The sequence below is a fragment of the Micropterus salmoides genome, unplaced genomic scaffold (genome assembly GCF_014851395.1).
Source record: "Micropterus salmoides isolate LMB-PRFRI ecotype aquatic unplaced genomic scaffold, ASM1485139v1 Ms_hic_scaffold_21, whole genome shotgun sequence".
Taxonomy (NCBI): Eukaryota; Metazoa; Chordata; class Actinopteri; order Centrarchiformes; family Centrarchidae; genus Micropterus; species Micropterus salmoides.
Window position 1 is genome coordinate 24,873,723 of NW_024041262.1, and position 27,447 is coordinate 24,901,169.

Here is a 27,447-nt window from a genome sequence, read left to right on the forward strand (position 1 = left end):
TACAGCTAAAAGCTAAACCTGCAAAGGAAGGCCACAAATCATCTATCCAAAAACCCTCGTCCCAACATCCGGCTGCCACATGTCAATAAAATCGGCCTCCTCGTGAGCGTGCATGCTGAAACACTCGGTCCTGGAGAACGTGAATGGTGGTCTGGATGTGAAGATGTGCATGCTGGTGTAAAACGAGGAGAAGGGACACGGGTGTTCAGCCTTCAGAGGAAAATAAAACACTTGTTTGTGACGTTGGTGTCTTTGTAAAGACTCAAATTCAGACATTTCCTCATCCCGCTGCCCCGCATCAATTATAGAACTATTATGCAAACTGTTAATGCACATGCTACTGACACTAAAGAACAAAAAGTACTTTTCAGTTTCAATACGTGAGGAGGTGTGGTAGTGTGATTTTCTGAGATGTGCTGCTTTGGTACGATCGTGGATGGATCCCAGTTGTGGTAGTGCTTAAAAAACAGTTTCACAAAACACAATAGACAAGAACATCCGAAGAGACGAGCAAACACACCGACTGTAACGCCTCCCACAGAGGGAGCGAACGGAAGGATTACAAAGCATATTTATATGTTATTTATATATATATATATATATGTTGCTTTTACGGACTCCCTGTGAAGATAAAAAAAAACACCATAAGAAAGAGGATTAGGTGTCGCATCAGCGTGCCGAGAAGGACTGCGGGCCCCCTCGTTCAGTGCGATTCAGAGAAGACGGAGCACCAGTGGACGAGGGTAACGCACACCTCAGACCCAGAGACAGGGGCCTTAACAGCCCTGAGCCTGAACACACAACAACAGTCCCGGTGAAACGAGCCCCCACCCAGTTTGTTTAAGGGCCGTCGGTTTGCGTGGAGCGGGCGAGTGCTGGCGTGAACCCTTAGGCGCTGAAGCCTGGCATGTGGGGGTCGGTCAGTCCTGGTCAGTGGCCCGTCTGCTGCCTCTCAGTTGTGGTTCAAAGCTGGTGCACGATGCTGTCCGTGTGGTTGACTGGAACCGGGCCGTCCTGGCGCAGACGCTGCCACTGGAAAGTTGTGCTGAGGGAGCCGACCTCGTCCTCCTCGTTCTCCTGCTCCTTGGCAAACTCCATAAACACCTGCAGGACGGGGAGACGGGGGGGGGGGCATCACTCAGAGGACTTGTTTTGATTGTTTCAGCACACATCTGAACTTACCGCGTCTGGCATCTGTGGTGGAAACTGGTGTGTTTTCCGCCTACCTGCTCTAACGTCGACTGGGAGAAGTTGTACTCCTCAAAGTTGAAGGTTTGCTTGGCTGAAGATAAACAGAGATTAGGAAGATAAATGACACAGAGTGAGTCAGCAGATCCAACGTGTCCCAGATGGCTGCTGTGTGTGTGAGACAGAGACAGACTGCCGCAGTGACTCACCTCTCTCCAACTGGGAGAAAGACTTGGCCAGTGAGCTGACGTCCTCCGTGGGGATCTTGTAAACCATCAGAGTAGCAAAGCTGCAAAGTAAGCATCATAAATGTTTGAATATGACGCGCTAAATTATGAACAGGGCATTTCGTGGTTTTAGCGGAGCTTTTATTTTGAAGTGAACCTTTAACACTTTACTTTCCAAAAGAACAAAAGAATAAGAAAAGTGTTGCTAAATTAGTAAATGTAGAATTTAAATGCAGACTGTTTACACTTAACAGAACGTCTACTGACTTCCGCTAGCTTAACTTCCTCTTTCTGTTCTGGACTTTATATACGTTGAACAAGCCTGAGGGGAATGTTTGATTATTTTGATCCATTTCTTTTTCTCTTTGTTCTGGACTTTTGCTTGGACAGTAGGGGTGGAGGAAAAATCGATTCCTAGATTCACTGCGAAGCAGATGATTCTGAATCAAATCAAGTTAAAAATCTAATTTCTAAATGTTAACTGATAACGAAACTTTGACAGAACTCGGAAGTGGTGTGTTCCCCCTATATTCTGTGCACCGTGCGTTTCGACCAAAGGAACTAAACCCTGGAACTAGTTGTCCGCCTGAGATCGTACGTCGGCATTAAATGTATTGCTCAGAAACAGCAGCCAGCGTGCAGCAGCGTTACCTGTGAACAGCTGATGGCGTTACGCTAAATACCGGGTCCTGAGTTGTTGTTTTAAGTTTTCACCAGTCAGGAAGTTTCTGCACAGAGCTGAAGTCGGTCTCCTCCTCTCCAAAACAAGTGGAACAGCTGATTACAGCAGGTAATTGAGCTCGTTAAACATCCCGTTCCTCCGACCCTCAGGCGACACAGACGTGATGCTGCAGCTGGTCTGCAGCTCTTGTCGGCTGGAAATGTTTTAATAACCTTCCAAACGGTCGCGATTTTATTTATTGAGTTGCTTTCTCTCAAATTTTAGCGCATCTCTCCATTACACTCCCACACAAAAAAGCTGTTTTTAATGGTCACACACATCCTGTAGTTTTCCACTATATTCCAGTCAAATCTGATGTTCATTTATAAATTTTGCTCATGGATAGTGGTTACAAATAATGATGCCTGTGCGTCGCTTTGTACTGCGTGCAGGCCAACAGCCTTCGTCAGCTGGTTCATTTGCCTAATCTTCGCAGGTCACGGTAGAAACGCACACAACAGTGGGCTGAAGGAACTGGTTAATTCCTTGGAAAGAGATCTGGGGACTTGGGTTCTTTTGGTTGAAAAGCGTTGTTCGTTGGGCTAGCTTCCAGTACTCATTTATCAAATCTATGTGGTGCTGGTATAAGAACAGCGCGTACAGTGTGTGGGTGAGCGAGTGGTAGAAAGTGACTGTGAAAGCTTGCATTGGAAAGGATTCGCAGTAGGTTGTCAGTCAGGCAGTGAATATTGTTAAAGAAAGGATGATGGTGACCCGCTGAGGAGCTGAGGTCAGTAAAGCAAATTAGGGGTGCAAACTAGTCCTTTTAAGCTAATGGGGAGACGTTTCTTCTGGATTTTAATGTGCGCAATGTGCAAATTAAATGCTTGATAATTATCCAGGAATCCTGTAAAGAAAAGATAATGATAATTGTTTTATCATCACACTGCAGTCCTCTGAATCGTGAGGTGCCTAGAGATTCCCACCGCTAAAGGACAGAACAGAACATTTATGCAAGACTGTGAATGCTTTGTTTCTGCACAGCTGCAGGGAAGTTGTGCTGACGTTACACTCAATACACGACGATTCAGTTGACCTGGGTCTCACCTCTCCTGCCGGGCAGCGTGAGGGAAGATTCGGAGGATCTCTTTGTGCAACAGCGCCACCTGCTGGAGCCCCGTCAGCTCCTCTCTGAGTTTTACCTCCAAACTGTAGCTTCGACCGTATTTCCCTTTTAAATGTTGGATGGAGCCGATACATCTGAAACACAGACAGAGCACTGAGCGATCCAGATATCTGCCCTTTCAGAGTATGCCCCGTACGCTGTGGGGTACCTACCTGAGCTGGCCGGAAACCATGATAGCTACGCGGTCACAGACGGCCTCCGCCTCCTCCATGTAGTGCGTGGTGAGGATGGCTCCCCGCTGACGATTCTTGAAAGCGGCACGCATGGCCCTCCTACAGAGAAACAAAAGGAGACACTGCAGTCAGAGACTGATTTTAAATACGACAGAAAGACAAACAGCAACAGCACGGCCCTGTGAAGACACAAATCCTCCACAGTCAAGATAAATAATGAATTCTTTCCGCTCTACAGCTGAACCTACTGACCAAAGTTACCACAGAGGAGAACTACTTTAAAAAGTTGACTTTGATGTGAGAGACCCGGATTCGATTCCCACTGTGACACGTCCACCAATGTGTCCCTGAGCAAGACACTTAAATAGGGCTGTACATCACGATTATTTTCCCAAGTCGATTAATCTAATGATTATTTTTTACGACTAATTTTGTGTATTCTAAAGAAAAAAAGTTGCCTATTACTCAATTAACATACGACTTAATCCAAAATAAATATCAAAAACATGTCTAATCAATAAATCAGTATTTTCTTCAATCATCCTGATGAAGCACATTAGAATAATGACAATAGCAGCAGATCTTGAAATGAATAAAATTTCCTATTTCGTGTTGTCATAATAACAACAATAACAGAGAGTGATGAGGCTACTTTACTTAAAACTTTAAATGCAGTATGATAATCAAATGTGTTTCTGCATCAGTGTGGGGCAAAGAAAACAACCGAAACGATTCACAGACTGTGCAGACAGCCACAGATTGTCTGTAATGTCAGTTTCAGCTGTCTTCTCGCTCATACGTTGCCGTTAAATAAACAGAAAATATGAAAGGGCCGAACGTTAGATGACACACGGTGTAACAAAGCGGCAGATGGCCCGACGATTTCACCCACCACCACGTTGCCCGCGGGCGGCGGCTGCTGCTTTCATTCCCTGCGTGGCACAAACGTTTCTGTGGTGTCAGCTTCTGTCAAGCTTAAGGCCGTGGCCGACGGTCGCGGTCTGCTAGCTGGAGCTTGTCCTGAAGAATCCCTCACAAACACCGGATGCAGCAACGCTTAGATGCACGAGTTGACGTAATTAACGTAATAGATCTCGTCGACGGATCGCCCCCAGCCCTATTCGCAAACCCCTGGTTGCTCCGGAGGCGTGCGACCTCCAGCGTATTTAGCAATTGTAAGTCGCTTTCGATAAAAGCGTCAGATTAATGAGTAAATGTAAGAACAAGATTGAAATGGACTATTTAAATACATTTTATTTAAATAAAAAAATCAAATAATAATCTTACGTTTCCTTTAACAATGAATTTAACAGTTTAACACGTTAGAATCTAGAAAGGTTAAGGGATGTTAGTATGTTGGGGATGTTTGTGGCGAGTATAGTCTCACCACATGCGCTGTTTAGACTTAGGGTCCATCCCTGACGACGGCTCATCCAGTAAGACGATCTGGGGATTCCCAATCATACTCAAGGCAAAGCACAACTGTAAACAAACAACAGTGTAGTCAAACTGTTACAAAACAGATAAAATACATGAATTAAAAGTGTAAATTTAGATGTCGAGGGAAGATACAACACTACACAAATTATATTTTATTATTCAACATGGCAAAACACAAATTTTATTCCATAAAGTCAAAAATGGTCCGAGAAGCTGTCTGCATTGAGTCATTTTAGTGGTCCAGGTGAAATTTAAGTTAATTTGTAAATGCTTTGCGGTTTATTTTTATGTTAACTCTTCAATCTAAAGTCTGATGGATTCTTTAAAACACTTTATCTGAGTGAGTTTGGGCTTTGTATAGTTAAAATGGTGAACAGGTTCTCACCTTCCTCTTGAGTCCTGCTGACAGGGTCTTGGCTTGTTTGTTCAAGTGGTCCTTTAGCTCCAGAGCGTTCACCACACTGACAACAACAACAACAACAACAGTCGCAAAACTGTCAGCAACTTTAACATACTTCACTCTACCTACTACCACAAGAAAAAGTAAGGTATTCTTGAATCTCTTCCATCATTTAGGAAATAAATTAACACTCACAACACAAAGTTATCACAGTCAGTATCTGACTTTGCCCCCGTGCCATTCATTTGCTGTGCTGAGTAGGTGGAATAATAAGATACCGTTTCTGAATTTTAAAAACAAATGGCCAACCACAGGATGTCATCTTTAAACAGATCAGAGATGCAAAAAACAAACACATTTGATAAATCGTCTCACTGGAGGAGGGAGGCTACAGATTATAATCCAAACCTTGTCACACTACACATTTGTGTCTGTAATAGTGAACGGAGGCTCACCGTCTGATGATAGCCGGTACGTCCTGTCCTTTCAGGCCCTTGATGGCAGCGTAGATCTCCAGGTGCTCCTGCAGAGTGATCCTGGGCCACAGAGGGTTCACCTGTGGACAGTAGCCCACATGTTCCAAAGGATTGTCCACTTGACGAAACTCTGTGCTGTAGTCCCCCATCAGCACCTGGACAAAGAAAATAAAAGTTTACATTCAAATAAAAGTATATGATGTTTCTAAGACCTGGAAACATAAGTGCAGATTCTTTTAAACTTAACACATTGAACAATTCGGCTTTAGAATGTGTTTCTTTATACAAATATCTTGGTATTTGGTTGGATAGTAAACTCTCTTTTAAGACCCATATTAGAGTCCGAGTCTGTTTAATGTGCTGCCTTACGTTTTATTACTGGGGAAAGTTTTTATACACACCACAACATATTTATTTATTTATATATTATTTATATGCTGCGGTTGGCTGGGATTCCCTGTTCTCAAGAAGGGCTAGACACTTTTCATTTTTTACACAAAGTCCAATTCAAACAGCTCTTACCATACACAATCACGGGACTGGATAGTTCTGGAGGTTCCCTGGGTTTATACTAAGATAGGTAAACATCATTTTCCATCCGTGCCACTCAAGTCTAGTTTTAAGTGTATTTTTTGAAAAACCTTGTGTTACAGGGCACCACTGTAAACGAGACCTCGGTCTCAGTGGGTTTTTCCTTGTATAAATAAATAAGAAAACATGATAGGGTTTGTTACAGAATTACAATGACCAAAGATCAAATGGACATCAATTTCTTTCATATTAATTGTTTAAATATCAGGTTGAAGTAGAATAATCAAATGATATTATTATGCTCACATCTTTATTGAGTTGGTGCAGACGTGTACATGTGTAGCTAACCCAACCTCAATGTTAGAATAGTGCAACAAAAACACCAGATATTTCCATTTAACCCCAGAAGGTTACATGAGTGAAAGTCTTAAATGGGGACCAGGAACTAATATTCCACAGGACAGACAAGGAGAGTAGCTTTAAGGTTATCTGTAGCGTACCTGGCCTGCAGTGGGGTCAGTGTCACCTGACAACATATGCATGATGGTGCTCTTTCCTGCTCCATTGGGGCCCAGCAGTCCAAGAACTTCGCCTGGAGAAACAACAGTTCTGTTTTTTTCTAAAATGAAGACCATGGCTGAACTTTTGTGACTAGCTTCCTAACGGATCGGGAACAGCCCAAACATAAAGGACTAAAAACATACCTTTGCGAACACAGAAGGAGATATTCTTTGTGGCCACTTTCCTCGTCTTGTTCAGAGAAAAACCTTCTCTTCTGCCCTTGTGCTGCTTCCTCAGGTTACTCACAACCACCACTGGCTTCTAAATGGACAAGACACAGCGAAGAGAGACTAAATTAACTTATGATGGGTGAAAAACATACTATGAATAAAAAGAAATCCTGCAAATTCAGGTTCTCGATCATCAACCGAGACACAATTCAACAGCTCCAAAAGATTTTCACTCACCTCTTCACAGGACTGGCAGGTCAGGGCCTCCTTCACTCTGGCCTTCTCCATCTGAACATCCTCATCCTCGTTCAGCCCTTCTTCTGGGTTCCTCTCCACTTTGGGCTTTGACTTGGATGAGATCCTGTGAAGGTTTAAATAAATACATCAAGGTTGGCTCTGGGTCAAACTATTTTTTTTACAAATGAATTAAGGTTTTTAAATTGCTTATCTGACAAATCTGGTTTTGTATCTAGATCTAAAATCACTATAATGCATCATTATAACCTGAACTCGAACTACCAAGAGTCTCAATTCAGACTGTTTGTGTGAAATAGAATATAGAAATAAACCTTCTGAGTGCAGAGGCTCTGTGTAATCTGAGTTATGAACTGAAATCTGAACATCACCTGCAGAACTGATCGTTTTTCATTGTCCTCCCTCCGTAATGGATCTCCAGCCAACGAAGCAGGAACAGCAGCAGGATGCACTGGAGATAGGGCTGAGCACAGACACAGGCACATAAGCATTATAGTCACACCACAAACTTTTACAGTCTCTGTTTTTTGAACATAGCGCTGTTTGGCCAAACGTTTTAAAATAAGACACATACAGCTATGACCGCAATGAGCAGGTTTTTCCATAAGTAGCTATCCTCGTACAGAGAGGGGAGGAAGGTCGCCTGTAAACGTGAAAAAAAAAAAAAAAAAAAAAACACAGCTTAATCCAGGTTTAAAGACAAAAAGGCAGACAGAGAAACCACTGAAAGAACTGCCTGATTGCCCTGGTTGAGCTCCTACCCTGGTGATGCAGTTGAGGCAGCCCATGAGAGGGTACAGCGGGTTGAAGAAACATAGGATGTTGTGCAGGTTTCTGGTCAGTCCGAGGTTGTCGTTCACAACTGACAACTGAACCAGCGAGGCAGACACCACACACACCTGAGGCATAAGTCACGCAGTTAGTAAGCAAAACTCTTTCACCACGTGTACAATATGACAGCAGAGCTGTGAAGGTAGGCAGCGATCATAGTTATTAATCTCATGATTTCAGGAACACATTTTGGAAGGTGGTTGCGCCTGTATTTTTTTAATGCCGCCTCACCATCATGGAGATGACAGAGAAGAAATCCCTGTTGCTTTGGACTCGAGCGAAGCCAAAAGAAAACACATAAGTGAAGAGGATCATGGCTGGACCAAAGCCAACAGTACACAGGACCTAAGAGAGGGGAGAAGAGACGTCATGTAAAGTGACTCAATGGTAATATTTCACATTTCATGAATATTGCAATATGTAATGTATAGCGTATCATATGTTTGCTTTTAGAATGTTTTTAAGTCTTAACTAAGACTTTTGTCTGAAGGTTAAATCTAGATATGTCAAAAAGGTGGAATAGAGAGGAAGGCTTTCCGCAGTAATTAAGGTATTGTTGTCCAAGGAATGGAAGACGAGTGGTACACATTATAATCTTGACAGAACAGACCACAGCGGTGAGGTTGCTGGAAGAGAGCAGGTCTTCAGTGTGGAAGGAGAAGAGGATGATGGTCATGCAGGAGAGGATGAGGTAGTAGAAGGGGATGTCCACAGCTGCCTGCCCGCACCAGTAGGCTGACGGTACCAGACCAGAGATACGCAGCGTAGAGCGACACTTGATCTGCAGAAGAAAGAAAAAAACAACAGGCAAATATGCCGAAATCACTACATTTTAATATATAGGCCAAAATATCTGACATGTACTGCATTATTATACTGATTTCTAATAAGCAGAGAGGATTTCTATGTGCTCTATGAGAGGGACAACAGAAACTCAAAATTAAGAAATCCACCAAGCTGTACGTGTACATGCTTTAAAGTACAATTTATTTCTTCTTGCAATGGCTGGACAGATGAAATAATCATTAGAATCACATCACTGGGAGTAAGTGATTACCTCTCTGTCTCGTGTGTGGTCCATTGCGAAATATGCAGGCATTCCAGCTGCCAGCATTCCCAGTATGATGGCCTCTATGTACACCAGAGCGAAGGACGTGGCATCTGGGATTTGCTGAGGGATCAAAACATATAGCATCTTTAAATGGCACTGGGATATGGGATAGATAAGAGCTGCGTCACCTGACTCTGTCAAACACTCACATAATCAAACGGTTTGGTCCAGGTTCGGATCTGTCCAGTGCCATTCAGGCCTCTTAGGAGAGTGTTGCTTAGTATATTGACAGCCATAGGCAAGGAGTGAACTGTGGTGCTGTTGAACGCAATACTGTAACTGAAACCCTTAACAGACAGAAGAAAAAGTGTTAAAGAGTGTCACATGTTGGCAGGTGAACTCCACTACATCTAAATATAAGGCTCTCTGTTTGAGAGTCCTCTAACTAAGGGGCCCTTCATCAGGAGCACTACTGCCACATTAACTGCAGGTGGAGGCGCTACAGGACATGTGAGTCCACATCTGATGCTTTATCTCCAGTTCCATCAAATATCTGGTATCAAAAGATGAATATTACAATATTAAAGTGACCTTGCTGGATCCTGTTACGTTGATGGCGGCGCTGTGGGGAGCTGCAGACATGTAGTCGCTGTGTTTCATCATCTCCACCTTGATGTCCTGAGACTCCAGATTGTGGATGAAGTCAGAAATATCAGAGTCTACTGGCACAAAAAAAAAAAAGCACTGCTTAGTTAGAACTGTGCCCTTGGGACAAATCTTATCGATTATGATGTACTGTGTTATTTAACAGTTGTACAGCAGTCAGTATCCCATCACAATGTTTACAGCATCCAGCACTTTCTGAAAGAAATCAATCTGAAGTCCATTGAGAGGACAAACCTGAAAGCAGACTTAGAAAAATATAATTGAAGGTCTAGGTTTCAGCCGTACAGCTAAACATCCTGATGCAAAATATCAGCTATCATCATGTTTCCTCCCAGGTGTCCGGCAGACTCACCTGAGCTGTTCTGAACCAGGAGGCTGGTGGCGTACCTCTGGGGCGCCTGGTTCCGTTTGAGGAGGTAAATGGGCAGAAACTGACGTTCTGGGGAGTGAATCTGGATGTTTCCTGTGGCCAGAGAAAGGACGAGCACTGCAGCAACAAACACCAGGAACAAGGCCAGACTGCAATAGAAGGAAGGTGGTGAGGAAAGACAGGATCAGTGGAAGGCAGTGTTTTACAGAGTCTTTGCAATCCTACAGCAGAATATAAACCTTTTAACCATACATATTTTTAAATTATATCTTTGATCAGCTTACATCTGATATAATGAAAATATATTTTAGCAAATTAAATATTAGCAAACATCGGTAGAATATATTAAAAATCTATAAATAGAAGCAAGGGCTGCACTAATATGGCAAAAATCATAATCACAATTATTTTGGTCAATATTGAGATTACGATTATTTAAGACAAATTAATCAATGACTCAGGAATCATCAACTTTTAAAATTGAATGCTTCATTTTTTTAAGGATTATATATGCAAAACCCAAATGCCCATGAAATGCAAAATAGTAATCCAACATTCTTCACTTTAAACAGCATCTTAGAGGTAAGAGGATGACAGCAACACAGTGTTTGCCTAAGTTTAAGTTTGGGGCGGGCGGACGTGCCGCCAAAGGGCTCTGTGTTGTGGGTGGGCCTAGCAGGTGACAGGTGAACTACTCGAGTAGCGATTCAACCTTGGTGTTCTGTCAGGATATGCAATGACTTAATGCAATGGGAACGGACTGACCCGGTACAGGGGACGTAAGCGTTTTTTGTTGTTCTAGCTGTTTTCCGTCCAAAAACAGCGGCGCTTTATGTCCACAGAGATCGTCTGGCGGGCTGCCATCTTGGTGAGGTCGGCTGCGGTCTTAAGTTTTGTTTGTGTCATGAGGTATGAGAGCAGAAGAAGAGTGTGATTTGGCAGAGGCGATCTTTATCGGTCTCTGCTGGCGACCCGTAGGAGCTACACAGACATGCAGGATGTGCCTGCGATACGAACAAAATGAGCCCACCCACAGCCCTGTAGGATGTTCTGTTCTCAAGCTGTGGGCCTGTAAAGCTTTTGGTCATTTATATTGAATGTTTTTATTTCAATGTTTTGGAAGCTTTTTGTTATTTGGAATGTGACTGTATGGAGAGAAATAGTGTTTTGAAGATAACTACCAATAAAAGAACATATAAACAGTAAATATGGCCAAAACATGGGAATTCGCCTGGTATATTTTTGAAAGATTGTGTAATAACTGTTGTATATTAGTTTCTTTTCATCAAATTTACAGTCACAGTTGTATTCCAGGTGTATCAGAAGATATTCAGGTGCATTATAATCTACCTTATGATGGTTTTGATGGTTTACTGCATCAAAATAAAGCTTTTTCTTCACCAGGCGAGGATGAAAATGCCATATTTTTTTTGTATTTCATATCCATGTAGTCTGTAATGGTAAAATAAATATGTTAATGTACAATGGATTTATAATCCTTAGCTACTGACCTTTCAAAGGAGACCAGAATTATGCATCTAGGCCTAATGGTTGAGGAGATATTACTGATTTATTTTGGATATATTATTTTAGGCGTTTTTGTTAGAAATAGGTGCCAGGTACCGATGGTGAATAAGAAATTTAATCTGTCAAACAACGAGCAGACAGCAGGCGCCGCTGCAAAAGAAAGGGGTGCGCTGGATTCATAACAAAACTAGAGTATCATTGCAAAACAAAAAGCGGGACAATAAACGTTTTCAATCAATTATCAACTGTAAGATAATTTCAGTGTTTGTACTGCTGTTATTCTGTTGTTACAATCTGAGTAATTGTGGTTTAACATTTTAAAGTAAATCAAGAAACATCTGGCTTGTGATGTAGCCTACAGAACATTCTCCACTTATAAAACACTTATAAACACTTTGGAAAAATAAACTACAGAAGTATTATCAAAGGAGGCTGTTGCTTTATTATTCTAAACAGACATTACATTTTTAGTGTACAGTTGTGGTTATAGTACTTTAATATACTTTTATTTTATATAGTTCCAAAGCAAAAATCTTTGTTAAAAAGTTCAGAGTTTTAAAGTTAAAATCTACTTGGCGATAAATCAGATTGTGAGCTTATTGTGTGTTGAAGACCAGTAACTCACTTGAAAGATATTTAATTAATAATCAAATAAATAATTTACAGATTAGTCAACTACAAAAATGATCATTAGTTGCAGCCCCATTATACAATTTGCTCTTTGTCATTCAGTACGATTGTGATAAAAGTTACAATGAAATTCAACATGCTGATGAATAAACAACATTTGTAGAAACAACAATTTTCTGTCCACTGTCACGTGTCTTAGTACCAAATAACTGACCTGAAGCTGCATCTTCTTTTCAAATTGTTGTCTCTGCAAACTCACGTGTAAATGAAGGCCTTCCTCTCCCTGTGCATGTTGAGCATGTGCAGCCAGGCCACGGTGCTGAACTGCTGCCGCCATAGAGCCTGACCCGACACAACATCTGACTTGCTGTCTGAGAACGTCAGCAGCCGCTGGTCTATATCGTCCACAGAGGCGTTATCACCCTCATCCTCCGCCTGTTCCCGATTAAACACACTGTAGTCTGAAGATACGAAAAAAATAAATACAGAGAAATACTCGTTTGGGCAAAATAAGTCATTTTAATGAATTAGGGAGTCGTCTTGTATGCAACAGTACTGCTCGCTACTCTGGTTCCACACTCACCAGCTTGGTCCACTTCAGCCTCTGCCTCCAAACGAAGAAAAACATCCTCCAGTGTTGTCATAGAAACCCCATAGTTGATAATTCCCAGTCTGGGTTGACTGTCGAACTCAGAGAACAAGCCTATGAAAGACAAATTAATCAGTACTTGCTGCTGGTCCCCTCCTCTTAGAGTCAAAGCTGAGCCGCAAATGAGTTGCAGTATTGTTTAGCATTTGTCTGGGTGGAGTTTTCTACTGAAGGACAGTGTGGGCAGTAAGAAGAAACTACATACATGGACTTTCAGACTTGAACACCTGCAAACTTCTAAACTGGCTGTGAACGTAGGATTTAAACAACTAGCACCAATGTTGACTTAAACATAAAAATTAGTTTTATAATTGGACTCAGATCAAGGAGCTGTATGTGTGACTATCTATATTACTTATCTAGATGATAAGTGATCTGACCTGGGAACGTGTCCATGCTCTCAAAAGGCAGAGTGAATGTCAACTCTGCCTCGTGTTGTCGAGACAACTTTGCCTTGGGAACATGCTGCTCGACCAATGACGTGATCTTTTCAGCTTCACATCCCTCATTAACAGACATTCTGCAAGGAAGGAAGAAAACTAGTTAAATAAAAAGACCTAATTGAGGTTAAGACAAAAAGGTTTTTATAGGCATTTTAAACATTCAATGAATTGTAGCAAAACTAAACATTAAAAATGTATTAAATACTATATGTATACTTTATAAAATTGAAACAATTAACTACATCAGGGAAATAAAATGTACTTGCCTGAGATGATAACCAACACCACACTTGATCTTGAGATAAAGGGAAGAGCCAACACATTTCAGCTGTCCTTGAGAGATCACAGCTTTGCGATCTGGAATAAAATTAAACAACAGATCAAGCACACATTCTGCAGTTGGCCTAAAAACAATTTCATGACACATCTTCAAAGCACAACTATCAGTGTTCAACATAAATTTTTCTCTGATGCTGACATGAACCCTGCCAAATGTACAAATAGAAAGACAGCTCTTTTATCAAAACACAACTGGAGAAAATGCGTAAAAATTACCACCTTGAAGTATTCATTCTCAAATACTCGTTCATTACACATAACACTGTGTCCATAATGGCATAATTGCAAGATACAAAATTCTTCAATTAAAATAAGACCATTTAGACTTTTTAAAAGGTGGATAAAAATGACAAGAGTAAAAGATAATTCATATTCAAGTTGGAAAGACATCTGCTTAATGGTTTTGGTACCTGCGGGTCAGTGCATGTTATGTAACAGAGTTCATACCAGCGAGAACGTCAGCCTCGTCCATGTAGTGCGTGCTGAGGACAGTGACTCTGCCGGCTCTGCGGCTCTTCAGTAGGGACCAAACTTGGTGTCTGGAGCAGGGGTCCATGCCAGCTGTGGGCTCGTCCAAAAGCAGGATCTGAGAGGGAAAAAACATGATGCGAAGTGCTCAGAATGGGCCCAAACTCGTGTTATCCTGCTAAGACTGGTAGCAGAGTTACTGATAACTCCAAATACTTTCCAGTGTGAAACCAGGATACACACAAAAAGAAATAAAACTAAACGATTAATGATTAATGATAAAAGCTCCAGGTACCTTGGGATCTCCGAGAATGGCGATGCCCACAGAGAGTTTCCTCTTTTGGCCTCCACTCAGATTCTTGGCCTGGGCAGTCATGATCTTCTCCATGTCCAGATCCTTCAGCACTTTGGTAACCTGTTAGAGAAGCAAAACCGCACCAAGGATCAACACCTGAAACTTTCCTGAATAAACCGTTCAACTCTTCATTCACACTCATCTCTGAATAAGCCATCCAAAAAGTCAGATTGATAACTCAAGATGACTTGTGTCTCAAATATTAACTAACGAAATGTGCCTTAAAACTAAATGTTTCTCATAAAATGAAGCAGTGTATAGTTGTGCTGCAATATTAGAATACAGAGAAGAAAGAGACGTTTTGATTATTTCCCTTCACCATCCAACAAAGCGTTATCAGTTAAGCGTTGTCAGTTGATGTTTGGGCTTTGATATATCTAACATTACTAGTATTTTAGAGTATTATAGAGTATTTTACACGTATGAGGAATTTTCTTTGTGATTAGGTGCTACACGTAGACAAACATACATAACATACATTGACACAAATAAATGCAGAAACATATAAATATGGGATAAACAGATGCAAGTAATAAAAAAATAATACAACTATGTGCAGAGAATGAACAATGTGGCAAATATTTACATGTGCATTACTCCGGGTTTGTGTTGTGCAGACGTATTGCAGCGGGAGAGGATATTGTATTTTTATAAATACTGTAGGGAGGGATCAGCTGCAATCTTTCCTGCTTGCCTACAGGACTTTGAGGCCAGCAGGAACGATCTGATCAACTGATCATATTTATTCTTATTTTCCCTTATTTTCTGCTTTGTCAGGATGTTGGGCACAAAACTTGTATAGATTTTTTCTTTCATCACATAAAAGCAATAAAACAATTCATACTAACTTCCACCTGATTTATCTTACCAACCATAAGATCGAGGCTCTTAAATAAATGTAAATGCTTCGTATTTATATAGCGCCTTTCTAGTCGTTTCAACCACTCAGTGTGCTTTTACACTACATCCACCATTCACTCACATTTACACACTAAGTGCTCAAACAGAAACTAATATTCACGCACATTCATGCACTGGTGGAGCAGCCGCCAGGGGCAATTCGGGGTTCAGTATCTTTCCCAAGGACACTTCAACATGCAGCCTGGAGGAGCCACAGTCGCCACCTTGTGTTCAGATCATCACCTTACCTCAGCATCGATGTCTGCAGGTGGGATCCCTTTGATGGCAGCAAATATCCGCAGGTGCTCCTCCACAGTGAGCACATCAAAGATGATGTTGAACTGGGGACAAATTCCCACCAGCTGCTTCATTTCTGACCCATCCGCAATCTCCGCCACGGGGGAGCCGTAGATAGTGGCCGAGCCGTTAGTGGGAGGGCAGATGCCGCACAAGATGTTCATGAGAGTGGACTTTCCAGCCCCGCTGTGTCCCAGCAGAGCCGTGATCTGGCCCTCGTAGATGTCAAATGTCAAACCTGGGGAGGGGATGTAAAGAAGGAGACGGCATCATGATGATTGATGAGATAATGCACATTAACATAAGAACAGATGCAGAAGGGCAGTAAAAGGCAAATAAAAGATAAATTAGGTGAAAATGAAAACTTGCATGTAAAGATTGATTTTTCATTACTAAGTGGTTAAAGGGAAAACAGTCTATTCCCTCAGCCTAACCACCATCTCACCGGTGATGAAATTACATTTTTCTCTCTAAATTGAGCAGAAGATATTCCACAGTAACTTTGTGAAGTCAAACTGAGATATACTGTGCAAACTTGAGCACATCAAAACTTCTGCTATTTGACCTTAAAAGCACCAATCAAGTCAAAGTGTAGAGGAGATGCTCACAAGTCTCTGAGCAAGAGTCCAAGTCAAGTCTCAAGTCTCTGAGCAAGAGTCCAAGTCTCAAGTCACTCGTGGTTATAATGAATGTTGTATCACCTGCTGCGTTCAATCCAGGCTGCTTATAAAACTGCAGAGCAATAAAAGGATTCTGTAACTGTCACCTGTTTTTCACTTACAGAGCACAACCATGTGCAATGCAATTAATGGCTTATTAACTACTGTAAGTCAACACCAACCGCAGACGCTCAAACCGAGGACTCGGGATTTTATTTCAAGACCAGTCAAGACCATGACTTTGGGAATATCAAAAAATTGCTTTTGCGTTGTCTGATTTGTTAACATCCTAACTTTGATTGGAAGTAAAACATACTACTTCAAATAGAACCAGTAACCCTGATTAACGACTGTCATCCCTCCCTGCGATGCTGACGTTGATTTCAGCTCTTAGTATGGATGTTTTAATGGGAATGTGGATCTTTCAGATCAATCTGAGAAGCACCTACGATCTCGTTCCACATTTTATTGCGTGACATGCAATGCAGGGAACTGGTCTTGGTCTTGACTCAGTCTCGCCTTCCCTCGGTCTTGGTCTCGACTGCTCTCAGCCCCTAAAAGTCTTGGTCTTGTCTCGGTCTCGATAAACTCTGGTCTTGGTCTAGACCTGGTCTCGGTTTGGGCGGTCTTGACTACAACACTAGCATGAGGCCTAAGTCGGACTCAAGTCAGAGTCTCAAACTCGAGTCCCCATCTCTGTTGAGGACTCACCTCTCAGAGCCTCCACCACGTTGTCCTTCTCTTTGTACACTTTGTGGATGTTATTGATGCTGCCAGAGAAGAAGCAAACGAGCAATAAAGAAAAATTAAAACAGAAAAGAGAGAAGTGTAAACACAGAAGCAGTGTCAGAGTGAAGGCCAGCTCTCAGGTTGCTGGCTGGTCCCACAGGCTCTCCTCAGGCAGGACGAATGAAGGAGTGAGTAGTGTTTGGCACTGAACCAAGAACAGAGCAAAAAGCCTTCATTTCTCTCCTCATGCTTCAGGAGGCTCATCCTCTGAATAGATATTTAGATATAGATGTTATGTAGGTTATTCTAAAACTGCATTCAAATCTTTATTTACACTTAAAGTTTTTATCAAACTGTATTAACCTCTCCATGCAAAGTAACAAGCAGCACTTCCAAGCAGCTCTTATTACAACAGACTGTTAACACTCAACACAAAACAGAAATCTGCATTCCACTGACATACGCATGCAAGTTTGGACTTTTACCGGATGGCCTCTTTCCCTCTGAACTCAGGTGAAACAGGCTCGACAGACTCGTCCCCACCTGGAGCGCCGTTCGCCTCTGTGTCATATACTGAGCTCACTTCAACGTAACGCTTTCTGCGTTTGGACCAATAAGAGGGCTGTAGGAAGTACACCAAGGACCTCTTCATTCCAAACTCACCTGAATTACAGACAAAATGTAATTATGTAATGGTATTACACATGATATACTCAAACAATGATCTCATGGGATGTTGCTGGAAAACTGATACCAACTAACAGTATTAAATAATACTAATACTGTAGAATTAATTAGTTGTAAATGATGTTGAGGTATACTCTGTGTTTGTGTGTGTACTTACCAGGCAGTACCTGGTCCAGGTAGACAGCCAACAGAAGGTAGAGGATGCAGTCCACAACCAGCATGAGCAGGGGCACGTAAAGAGGATGAGGGCCATTGGTCAGGGAGGAAAACACGGCACCATCTCCCTGTGCCTCCAGGTAAACCACCTAACATATGTACACAGACACATACACTCACACACACGTACAGATCAATTCCCTACAGTCACAGTTATTAGCCTCTACACTGTGTCACTGCGTCCTCCTACTGCGTTATTCTTTACGTTTAAGTAAACAGACATATGCAATACCAAAATCAGAAGCACCTGTGGTCGAAAGATAGTATGCTTTGTCTCTGAGGGTGACCAACCTAATCTAGTACTCTTCAAATTCAAAACAAAATTTAAAAGGTCAAAAGACGACAATGGCATGGATGGAGAAAGGAAATTCCTGATACCAACAAGCCAGAAATAACAATATTCATGCAGAATTTTCTTGGCCAATTAGGTATTTCATTACATGGCGTGAACTCCAAGATGACCAGCAGAGCATGGTGTGGGGATGTGGGTAAGTGTGTGTGTGTGTGTTTGTCACCTGTGCAATCCCGATTGAGAAGGCGCTGGGGGAGAGCAGGCAGAGAAGCCAGACCAGCGGCTGTGGGAAGTCCTTTATCAGCACGGTAAACAGCGACAGGCAGCCAAACACCACCGTCAGCATGGAGCCCACTGTGCTGGCAAACTTTGGCTTCTTAAATAGGGGAGTCAGCATGAAGGAGAAAAAGATCTGTGAAATGAGAGAGAGAAGAGAAGAGTGAAAGAAGGCAGAGAGAGATGTAATTAAAACCTCCTGCCTCAGTTAAAAGATACCGGATTTAAAACTATATAACCGGATATATTACTTTCTTCCAGGCTACGAAGAAATCAAATTCCAAGATTAGCAAAAAAATGTCATGCTTGTAATGCTGCTCTTTTATTTTGTGGTAATTTGCAGTTTTCATGGCAACCACTTAAACCTAATGTATCCCCATGTTGCCTGGATATTAAAGGTGGGGTATATTCTGTGTGCGCACAGAAAAACAATCTGGTGTTTGTACTTAGCCCTGGCTCTGCTAACGGGAAACAAACAAGCGGCTTGGTCCGAGCCACACAACATTATTCCAGTCATTCCAGTTGCAATTTGTGTGTCAAGTAGTGTTTCACCAGCAAGGACCACACAATCAGCAGATAGGATTAATGATCGAAACAGAAAGATTTACGAGGCTTGCAGTTGCTGACTAGACAATCTAAAGCGTTGTGGGGAAGCTGCGATGGGGAAATCTGCAAATGATGTTGTACAGAGCAAACACAAAAACACAATAAGGTCTCCTAGCTTTTCCTAAATTTGAGATTTCCTTAAAAACACACTGTCAACAGTTTTCATAGGGACTATTTCTTCAGTAGAAAGAAGTTTCAATGATAACTGAAGTCTGTGGATCATCAAGAACAACAGGTAGATTGTTTCTGGAAAGACACGTTGGTGCTGACATTTTCACTGCTGTGAGCACCACAACACACTATTCACCTCCACTGTGTTGGGGTGGAGACAGAAATCTCAAAAGAAATATAAATCTTAAACCTAGGCGACTAAAACCAAATCTACCTACACTAATACGGATGTAATTTGGGTGAAGTGACCCTTTAAAACAAAGCAACACATCTGCTTAGGTTTACTTCCCTCTGTCACAGCTCTACTCACCGATGATATTCCATAGAGGAAGATGAGGAAGAAGATAACCAAGAAGTCGCTGTTAGGAAACAGAGCCGTGTACGTTGCGATGATGGACATCAGGAAAGACATGGTGGTTACCAGAGCAGCATACAGGAGGCCCCATGACAACCTGTTGCACAACACAAAAACACAAGCATATACCCACACATCCCATTCACACAGAAAGCAGATTACATATTATTTTTAACCAAAAAAGTGTCGTCTTCTCCCTCACCAGAAAGCAGTGTCGTAGAGCCCCATCATGGTCATGGTGTCTTTGAGGCGATGTTCCTTCTCAGCTGCCACATTGACGATGAGGAAGGTTACGAAGGGTGTGAAGGCCAGGACCAGGTAGATGGAGATGAGGGCGTGGGGGAATTTCTGCACCTCCACAGAGCCTGGCTGACCCATCATTACTACCTTCAGGTCCATCTCACTCCACACAGAACGCTTTGTCTGCATCTGTGCACAACAGATGGACCATGAGCACATGTGTGTATCACACTAGGACTCTGAGTAATGATGATCTTCATTACAGATTCATTTATCAACTTACATTGACTGATAATCATTTAATCTAAAGATTTTTTTTTTTAAAATGCCCATCACAATTTCTGGGGGTCCGAGGTAACATTTTTATTGTTTTGTCTGACCAAAAGTCCAAAAGCCAATGATATCTGAGATACAATTATAATTATCAGGTTTAAGAAGCTGTTTTAATTAATTATAAAAATTGGTATCAATCAATTTTTTGTCAGACCACTAATATAAATATTGACTAAATAAATATAAATATCGCCAACCGGGTACCAGTACAGGGTTGCGCTGACATCGGGCGAAAGGCGGGGTACACCCTGGACAGGTCACCAGTCCATCACAGGGCCACACATAGACAGACAACCAGTCACACTCACATTCACAGTTAAGTCACCAATTAACCTAGCCTGCATGTCTGGGTAGAAGCCGGAGCACCCGGAGAGAAGCTGGAGCAAGAACATGTAAACACCACACAGAAAGGCCGGGGTTTGAACCCACAACCTTCTTGCTGTGAGGCGATAGTGCTAACACCTGTGCCACCCACAGTAGGGGAACTCAGTAATGAAAATGTTCTTTGCTGTCTCACCTGGATGATGGCTGCATCGATCAGAGACTGGAGGCGGACGAAGCCAGAGTACCAGTAATTAGCTGCTCTGCAGTTCACCGAGGTGGTAAAACAGTTGGCTAGAGGAGAACAAGCACAATGACACTTTACATTTCAGCTCTGGCTTGCATTTATTTGACTCTTTACATTCCCTCTAAAATGAAGTAGCATAATTGTTTTTATATATTCTGTTGTGTTCATCACATCTCACACCGGCATATGATTCAATACACAAAGCTTACCCCCCCAACCCAATGACCCCTGATTTGGACATTTTGCCTTATATCCTGTCAGGAAGGATCAGTATCAGTGAAAAGCAACAACCAGGATTTTCCACAGCTTAACAACAAAGAGTATTAAATCAGGATTTTGGATTAGCTACTTAACAACCTTCCCAGACTTGTCTTGGAGCCTATCCAGCATTGTCATGGTTGGGTGCTTCCGCTCCTTTTGCTGAAAGTTAAATATCTGAGACAGCATGAGTTGTGGAGCTGTTTTTTAGTGAGGAGCAGTAGCTACCCCTTCTATCAAACGCCAGACTGATGGACTGCTACAGAGATGGTTTCATTCTGGCAGGTTCACCCTCCTCTAAAGAGAACTCTGAAGCTGCAGTTTTAGTTTTGTTGAATCGCACTAGAGTTGGTTTTCCCCCTTGGTGCGGGTCGCTTGGGCAGGTGTGAATGCAGCAATCGCACTCTGGTTCGCACCAAAAGTGGACCGAGACCTCCTTGAAGATGTGGTCTCAGTACGCTTTCAAACAACCTCTGGTGCGGTGAAAGCAAACGAGCCAACCACAGGATTTTATGGTAACAGAGATGTGCATTATTTCCAAAGCTAAACCACTTATAAATCCATCTGCAGACCGCAAAATGTGATCAGCAATCTTATAATTAATCTATATAAGCCATGCTATGTTTATAAAAATCATTTGTTGTCAGCGCAGGTATTTTCTCTGATTAATACGTTAAAATCTGTTTAAAAAGGTTTGTCCATAAAACATTTGTGACAGTGATCCCACAGTAGATTATACTATTATACTGCCTTACTATTATCATAATAGGCTACGCAGTCAATCTGTGGTCTGACATATCAGAAGCATTAAAGTGCTGCATAAAAAGATTTGATTTCCCCACGTGGGTCCTGATGATGCAGGATGACAATCGGCAAAGCTGTCGAATCAACAAGTTACCTGTAAGTCTGTGTACTGCCATGGTTGCTTCTCTTGGTTTGTAAAACTGCAGTGTGAACATGAACCGGACCAGAACTAAAATGCTACATCATTTTTTCCCCACTTGGTCCGGACCAAATAAACCGAACTGTGAAAGGGCCATAAAAGAAGATCCTGAAAGATAGCCAGCTCCAGTCTTGATGGTTCCAAACATTTTCCTTTTTACAATAATGAAGCAAAATGAACAGTGACTCATTAAGTAAATTCAACACTGATAGGGTTTTTCCGTTGGTCCGAGGTGTGCCAGCCACAGAGCAGGGAACACCCGGGCAAAACCCTATTGCTCTGTGTGTAATTTCTTTACTGTGTTCTTAGTGACAGCTAATAAGTTTCAGACTAGTATTTATACCAACGGTCTCAATGTAGGCTGTATGTAGTAAGCAAGCCTGTATGTCAATTATAATACATCTGTAAAATGTTCTAAAAATTAAGTTGTGTTTTGTCATTGTGGGGAATATAGTCTGTAAACTGGTGGAAATCTACGCAGGAAGTTTTATATGTATACATAAAAGGAGACAAAACTAAATACAATAAAGTTAAAAACAGTCCTGTTAACACTTTACCAATAGATTCTGTGTAATCGCTGGGTAGGGGCAGCTGGCTGTACGGGAAGCGCAGTCTGTAAGACGTGGCAGAGCTGTCCAAGAACACAACACCAACATAGCTGGAAGGCTCATACAGGCTGGCGTTCTCCAGGTCCTCCTCACTGGCGAACATCTCCAGACGATCTTGCATGTCTGAAAACAGAAGGAGGAGGAAAAAGTGTAAATATAAAGCAAAACATTGGCCCATAACCTTAAAGTTTTCCTTCCTCAGTCACTTTCTCATTTGAAACAGATGAGAACAGCATCTTATAGTGTAGCAGTGAATTTAAAGGATGAAAGGGTTCTCAGGTACTTACGCATTTCCTGGGCCACCTCTTCCATGATGTGATTGGTGATGTTAGTGATGGGCGTGTAGCCCAGGCCCTTGAAAAAGATGTCGTCAAGCTCCAGCTCCATAGTCCTGATGCCTCCATAATAAACGTGAGGATTCAGGGTGCTGATGAGTATCAGGAGCCCCAACAGAAGCAGAGGTAGGATCAATTCCTGCAAAGAAAGTAAAAGAACAGCCGATGAGAAAACCACACATGGTTTACTCATAGCTCATCCTTGGAGGAAAACTCTACTCTAGGTCAGTCCAACCACAAACATAGAAGATTAATGGAAATGTGGTTGACTTCTGTCAGCAGAGTAGCCTCTCTGACTGGTCCTTAAGAATTACCCAGCCAGATGGAATATGTAACACCTTCAATATCGTTTGTGTCTCTCCCAGAATCTGATCCCAATTGGATTTGGTCACTACCCAAAGCTTGTGACCATGAGTGAGTTATAAGTTAATAAGAGCACATCGCCTTTAGGCTGTTCAAATAACCTCATGACAAACGCCAAAAGCCTTCTGTCTCTCCTGCAATCCATAAACAACATGCCACAGCTTGACCTTGAGCAACAAAGTAAATTGAAACAATAAATTACGAGCCGCTGGAATGTCAAGAGCTGATTTCAGAGCGTGTCTGGCTTTAAAACAGATTTAGAGCAATACATATTTTAGGGCTTTTGGTTCCACAGTTCCTGGACACAGATAATCCCAGAGGTGAGAACTCAAATCGCATTTAGCAACCAACAAAGCTGGGTTCTGTTTTCACGTTCCAACAGAACACTACGTAAAAAGCTTAATTTGGTTTCTCATAACGCCCATAACGACAGTTGGCAAACAAGTTGTAGCAATCGCACTGCAGCTTAGAAAAGCCCTGGACTTTCCTATCGGCCATTAAGGAAGCTACAGGAAGCCGCCCGGCTGAAAGGTTAATACACAGAGACATTAAAAATGCATCAGTGCAACTTAAAGCCAAATGAAAAATGCATGGTTCAACAAAGGAGAAATTGAAAGGGTGTGGAGGCACTAGCCATTTTGTTAATTCATACATAATGATTTTGGAGTTAAAGAAAGGACTACTTTACCAAGGGCAAATGGCTTGTTTGTTTTTACCACATTATAATGTTTATTAACTGCAGCTGAGGTTTCCCCGTAATAACCTCAGAGAGAGCTCTCTCAGAGATCCATTCAGAATATGGACTACGTCACTGTGCTAGCCTTGAGAAAAGGCATGTGGAACGCAAGATAATGGTATGGTACATCACCGGCAAAACAAACCTTTCAATAAACAGTTGTCAGAGGTAAAACACTTTAAGCAGGGAAGTAAAACAGCTTACAGAATTGAAAGTAACAAAAAGGACTAAGTGGAAATAATACGGTGGATATATAAAGGTAAGCCAGTAACATAAAGTATGAAAAATTAGTAATTAATACATCTATAATGTATTAATTACATATATTAGATTCTCCTTTTTACAAGCTTACAATATTAAATTATAAGCTTAGTTCCTTCTACACTTTCTTTGCACAATATTTGTTATAACTCCATATTGAAAATTATTGACTTTGCTGCATGATTAGTTGTGGGATATAAAGACAACTATCAAACACAGCAACAGTAAGACAGAAATAAGCTGGATGACACTGAACTCTGCAGAACCAGCTTCATATCAGCCTGCTGAAAACAAAGCACCTGAAGACTCTGTTGCTTGGTCCTCCACTTGATGAGCAGATTCTTGTAGAGAAGACTTCTTGTTTGGTTCCAGACTCCAGCATCTCTTCTGTGCACAGGCTTCATACTTCCAGCATTCCTCATCTGGAATACGTGTGGACGAGAAGTCGTAATGCTGGCCTCAGCTGCAAGGAAGAAAAAGGCAGAGGAAATGAAAAACTTCCACCCTGGATTTTAATCAGCATCTAAATTAGAGCTTAAACGATGAGTCGATTGTTTGAGCTACAGATAATTAATCTGCATCGATTGTTTTTTAAATCTTCAAGATTTTGTTTTTGTCGTGCCCGGTAGTAATGTAAATATTTTTGGACTCTGGACTGTTGGTTGAATACATTTAGTAGTGATGTTACAGTCGAAGCACACTAATGGACACAGTACTTTCGAAGAAGTATTGCAGCAAGATGTTTTAATACTTCATCAGCATACCAAAAATCATGTGGCCAGAGGTGGCGTGTTGGATTTAAATATGTGATGTTCTTGTCAATTGCTTAATAGTGATTCAGTGCTTGAAAAAACTTTGTTTCACTAACATTTTCTGAGCAATTTAAATATTAGGGGAATTCAGACTGAAAAATTATTCAAAATGTCTTAACAGTTTATAGACAATCAATTAATTGAGAAAATAAGCTTCAAATTAAAATATTTTCTACAGTATGGATGAAGGGATAAATTAGTCCATGATTTTTGTAATGAAATGTTAAACAAATGTCCAACACATTTTCTTGAAGCACTGATGTACAGTCTGCCTTTTCCCTTGCTGCCATCAACAGCAGCTGGATGTTTTTAAGTATGTTCCTTCATGTATTAATGCCTAACAAAGATCTGAGTTAAATATCATCTTTAAAACTACTCTTAGAGAAGCAGCAAACGACAGCTATTCCCATCTTCTCAGTGAATCACCCACTGCTTCAGAGCAGGTCATGCTGGGGTGATGCTGTGCTTTACTGCGGTGAAGTTAGTTTTAAGTTGGATATTCGACAGACATTCACTCTGGGAACCAGCGTTGGCACAAAGAGTGGCCTTTAGCTCTCCTCCAACTGCTATATTATTTACAGAAGTACTTGATAGAACATAATTGCAGTTTTTAGAAGATTTTAGTGCTTCTTCTATTTTACATTTAGAATCAGCATTTATTTTCAATGGCTTCTCATCAGACCCAGGGACTCCTAACCAGTGCCGAATTGCAGGACTAGACTGGACAAATGAGACACACCCCTTTTTATTGGAATTTAGTGCATCTCTTCTAGTGCATCTGCTTTTTTCCCCTCCATAGCTTCCATGTCATGTGACCCAGTGGTAACAAACAAATACCAAATTGTATTAGTACCCTAGAGCAATAGAACACATTTCTAGTACAAATGCATTTCTACTTCACAGGTGCAGTTTAAAGATTTGTTTTCCATAAAAATGTTAATATAAAACATAAGGAGCACTAAAATCCTTATTTATCCAGTGTAATAATACAATTCACGATTGGTTTGGATTCCCTGCGTCACAAGACATGGGAATAATGCTGATCTTTACATAGAAATATTAAATCTAGGGTCATGTCCCCCCCTCCCCCCAAAATGCTTCCCTAGCTTTCATAGAAAACAGAACCATTAAAATCTAATAATTTATCCAGTGTCAGCATCGGTTTGGAGACTCTGGATGAAGCCTTTGATAATAAATGCAGATTTCTCCCCATAAATATATTCATATAAAATAGCAGAAGCACAAAAATCGAGCAAAGTTGCGAATATATTATATTTAAATGATGATGTAAAGGTAATTAATCACACATAAGCAATGAAAATAGGTGTCCTACATAAGAACAATTTATTAAACGTTTTAAATCATTTCCACAAATATGGGCAAGTCAGCACTAAAGTTTTAAACATAACACTGGTTTTGTGTAACTGCAACAGTAATTTATTGATGGGCCCTCAGAAGTAAAACCCCCCGTGGTTAAGAGCGAGTGCTCGGGTGTGAGCTAGCCGCCCTCTCACTGCCAAACACCGGGTGAGCCTGAGTAAGAAGAGCCGCTGGATAACGTTACTGAGCCGAGTATCCAACTTAAAACTAACTTCACTGCGGTCTTCACAGGCTGGAACTCGGTAGCCGTGTTGACAAATGCACTAACCCCATGTTCGTAAAGTGGCTTTTAGCTGCGTGTACAGCAAGTTAAAGTTAGTATTAGTAACAGTTACCTGACAAATCAGCATGTAACGTTAGCTATCATTAGATATCATGAAAACCTGGGGGGACACGCCAACCTGCTGTTGTTGGCATGGCTGGCATTTTTTTATAGTATGCTATCAAATTGTTCGTTTGAATTCGAGAAGCATTACATTCACCTTTTTGTTTCGATGCTGACTGGAAATAAGAAACCGTTGCTAGCCAAGTACGAGAGGGCAAAAAAAAAAAGAAAAACAGCCAGAAAAGAGACGTTTGTGTCTCCTGAGCAAAACGAGCAACACAAAGTGAATGCGCACAAGCAAACAAGCTAGCAAGCAACACCGTCGCTGTGCTTCGGAAAAAAAATCAAATGCACTGAGAAAAACAAACATTTAACATACTCACGTATGAAATACATTAAGACATATCTTTCCTCGAGTTGCGTTTTAACGGCCTTTACATTACAGATGTCATGTAAACTCCCTGAACGAGCGCCTTGTTTTTTTTCATTTCTTTACGTCG

The 27,447-nt window shown here is 41.5% G+C and overlaps 1 protein-coding gene across 2 annotated transcripts; it reads right to left on the bottom strand.

Annotated features, from left to right (window-relative positions):
* abca5 (ATP-binding cassette, sub-family A (ABC1), member 5) lies at positions 1–27,343 on the bottom strand. Of its 2 annotated transcripts, none has more exons than XM_038736107.1 (38): positions 27,331–27,343; positions 24,730–24,893; positions 23,023–23,209; positions 22,685–22,858; positions 20,876–20,973; positions 19,988–20,214; positions 19,741–19,882; positions 18,601–18,789; positions 18,027–18,174; positions 17,668–17,845; positions 17,165–17,223; positions 15,746–16,032; positions 14,538–14,657; positions 14,222–14,360; positions 13,702–13,792; positions 13,373–13,512; positions 12,927–13,046; positions 12,603–12,804; positions 10,169–10,335; positions 9,742–9,869; positions 9,360–9,497; positions 9,157–9,270; positions 8,710–8,880; positions 8,331–8,444; positions 8,030–8,167; positions 7,843–7,911; positions 7,640–7,731; positions 7,251–7,374; positions 6,987–7,104; positions 6,783–6,874; positions 5,731–5,906; positions 5,261–5,336; positions 4,823–4,917; positions 3,415–3,534; positions 3,184–3,336; positions 1,398–1,477; positions 1,227–1,282; positions 1–1,104 (listed from the first exon to the last, which is right to left on the bottom strand). In XM_038736107.1, exons 1-38 carry the CDS (start codon positions 27,341–27,343, stop codon positions 964–966), a joined length of 5,040 nt encoding a protein of 1,679 aa, XP_038592035.1. In that variant the 3' UTR covers positions 1–963. The 2 variants fall into 2 exon arrangements, with proteins under 2 accessions (XP_038592035.1, XP_038592036.1); XM_038736108.1 differs by lacking the exon at positions 27,331–27,343 and adding an exon at positions 27,105–27,238 and having other exon boundaries at positions 964–1,104.
* Between the last annotated feature and the right edge of the window lie 104 nt (positions 27,344–27,447).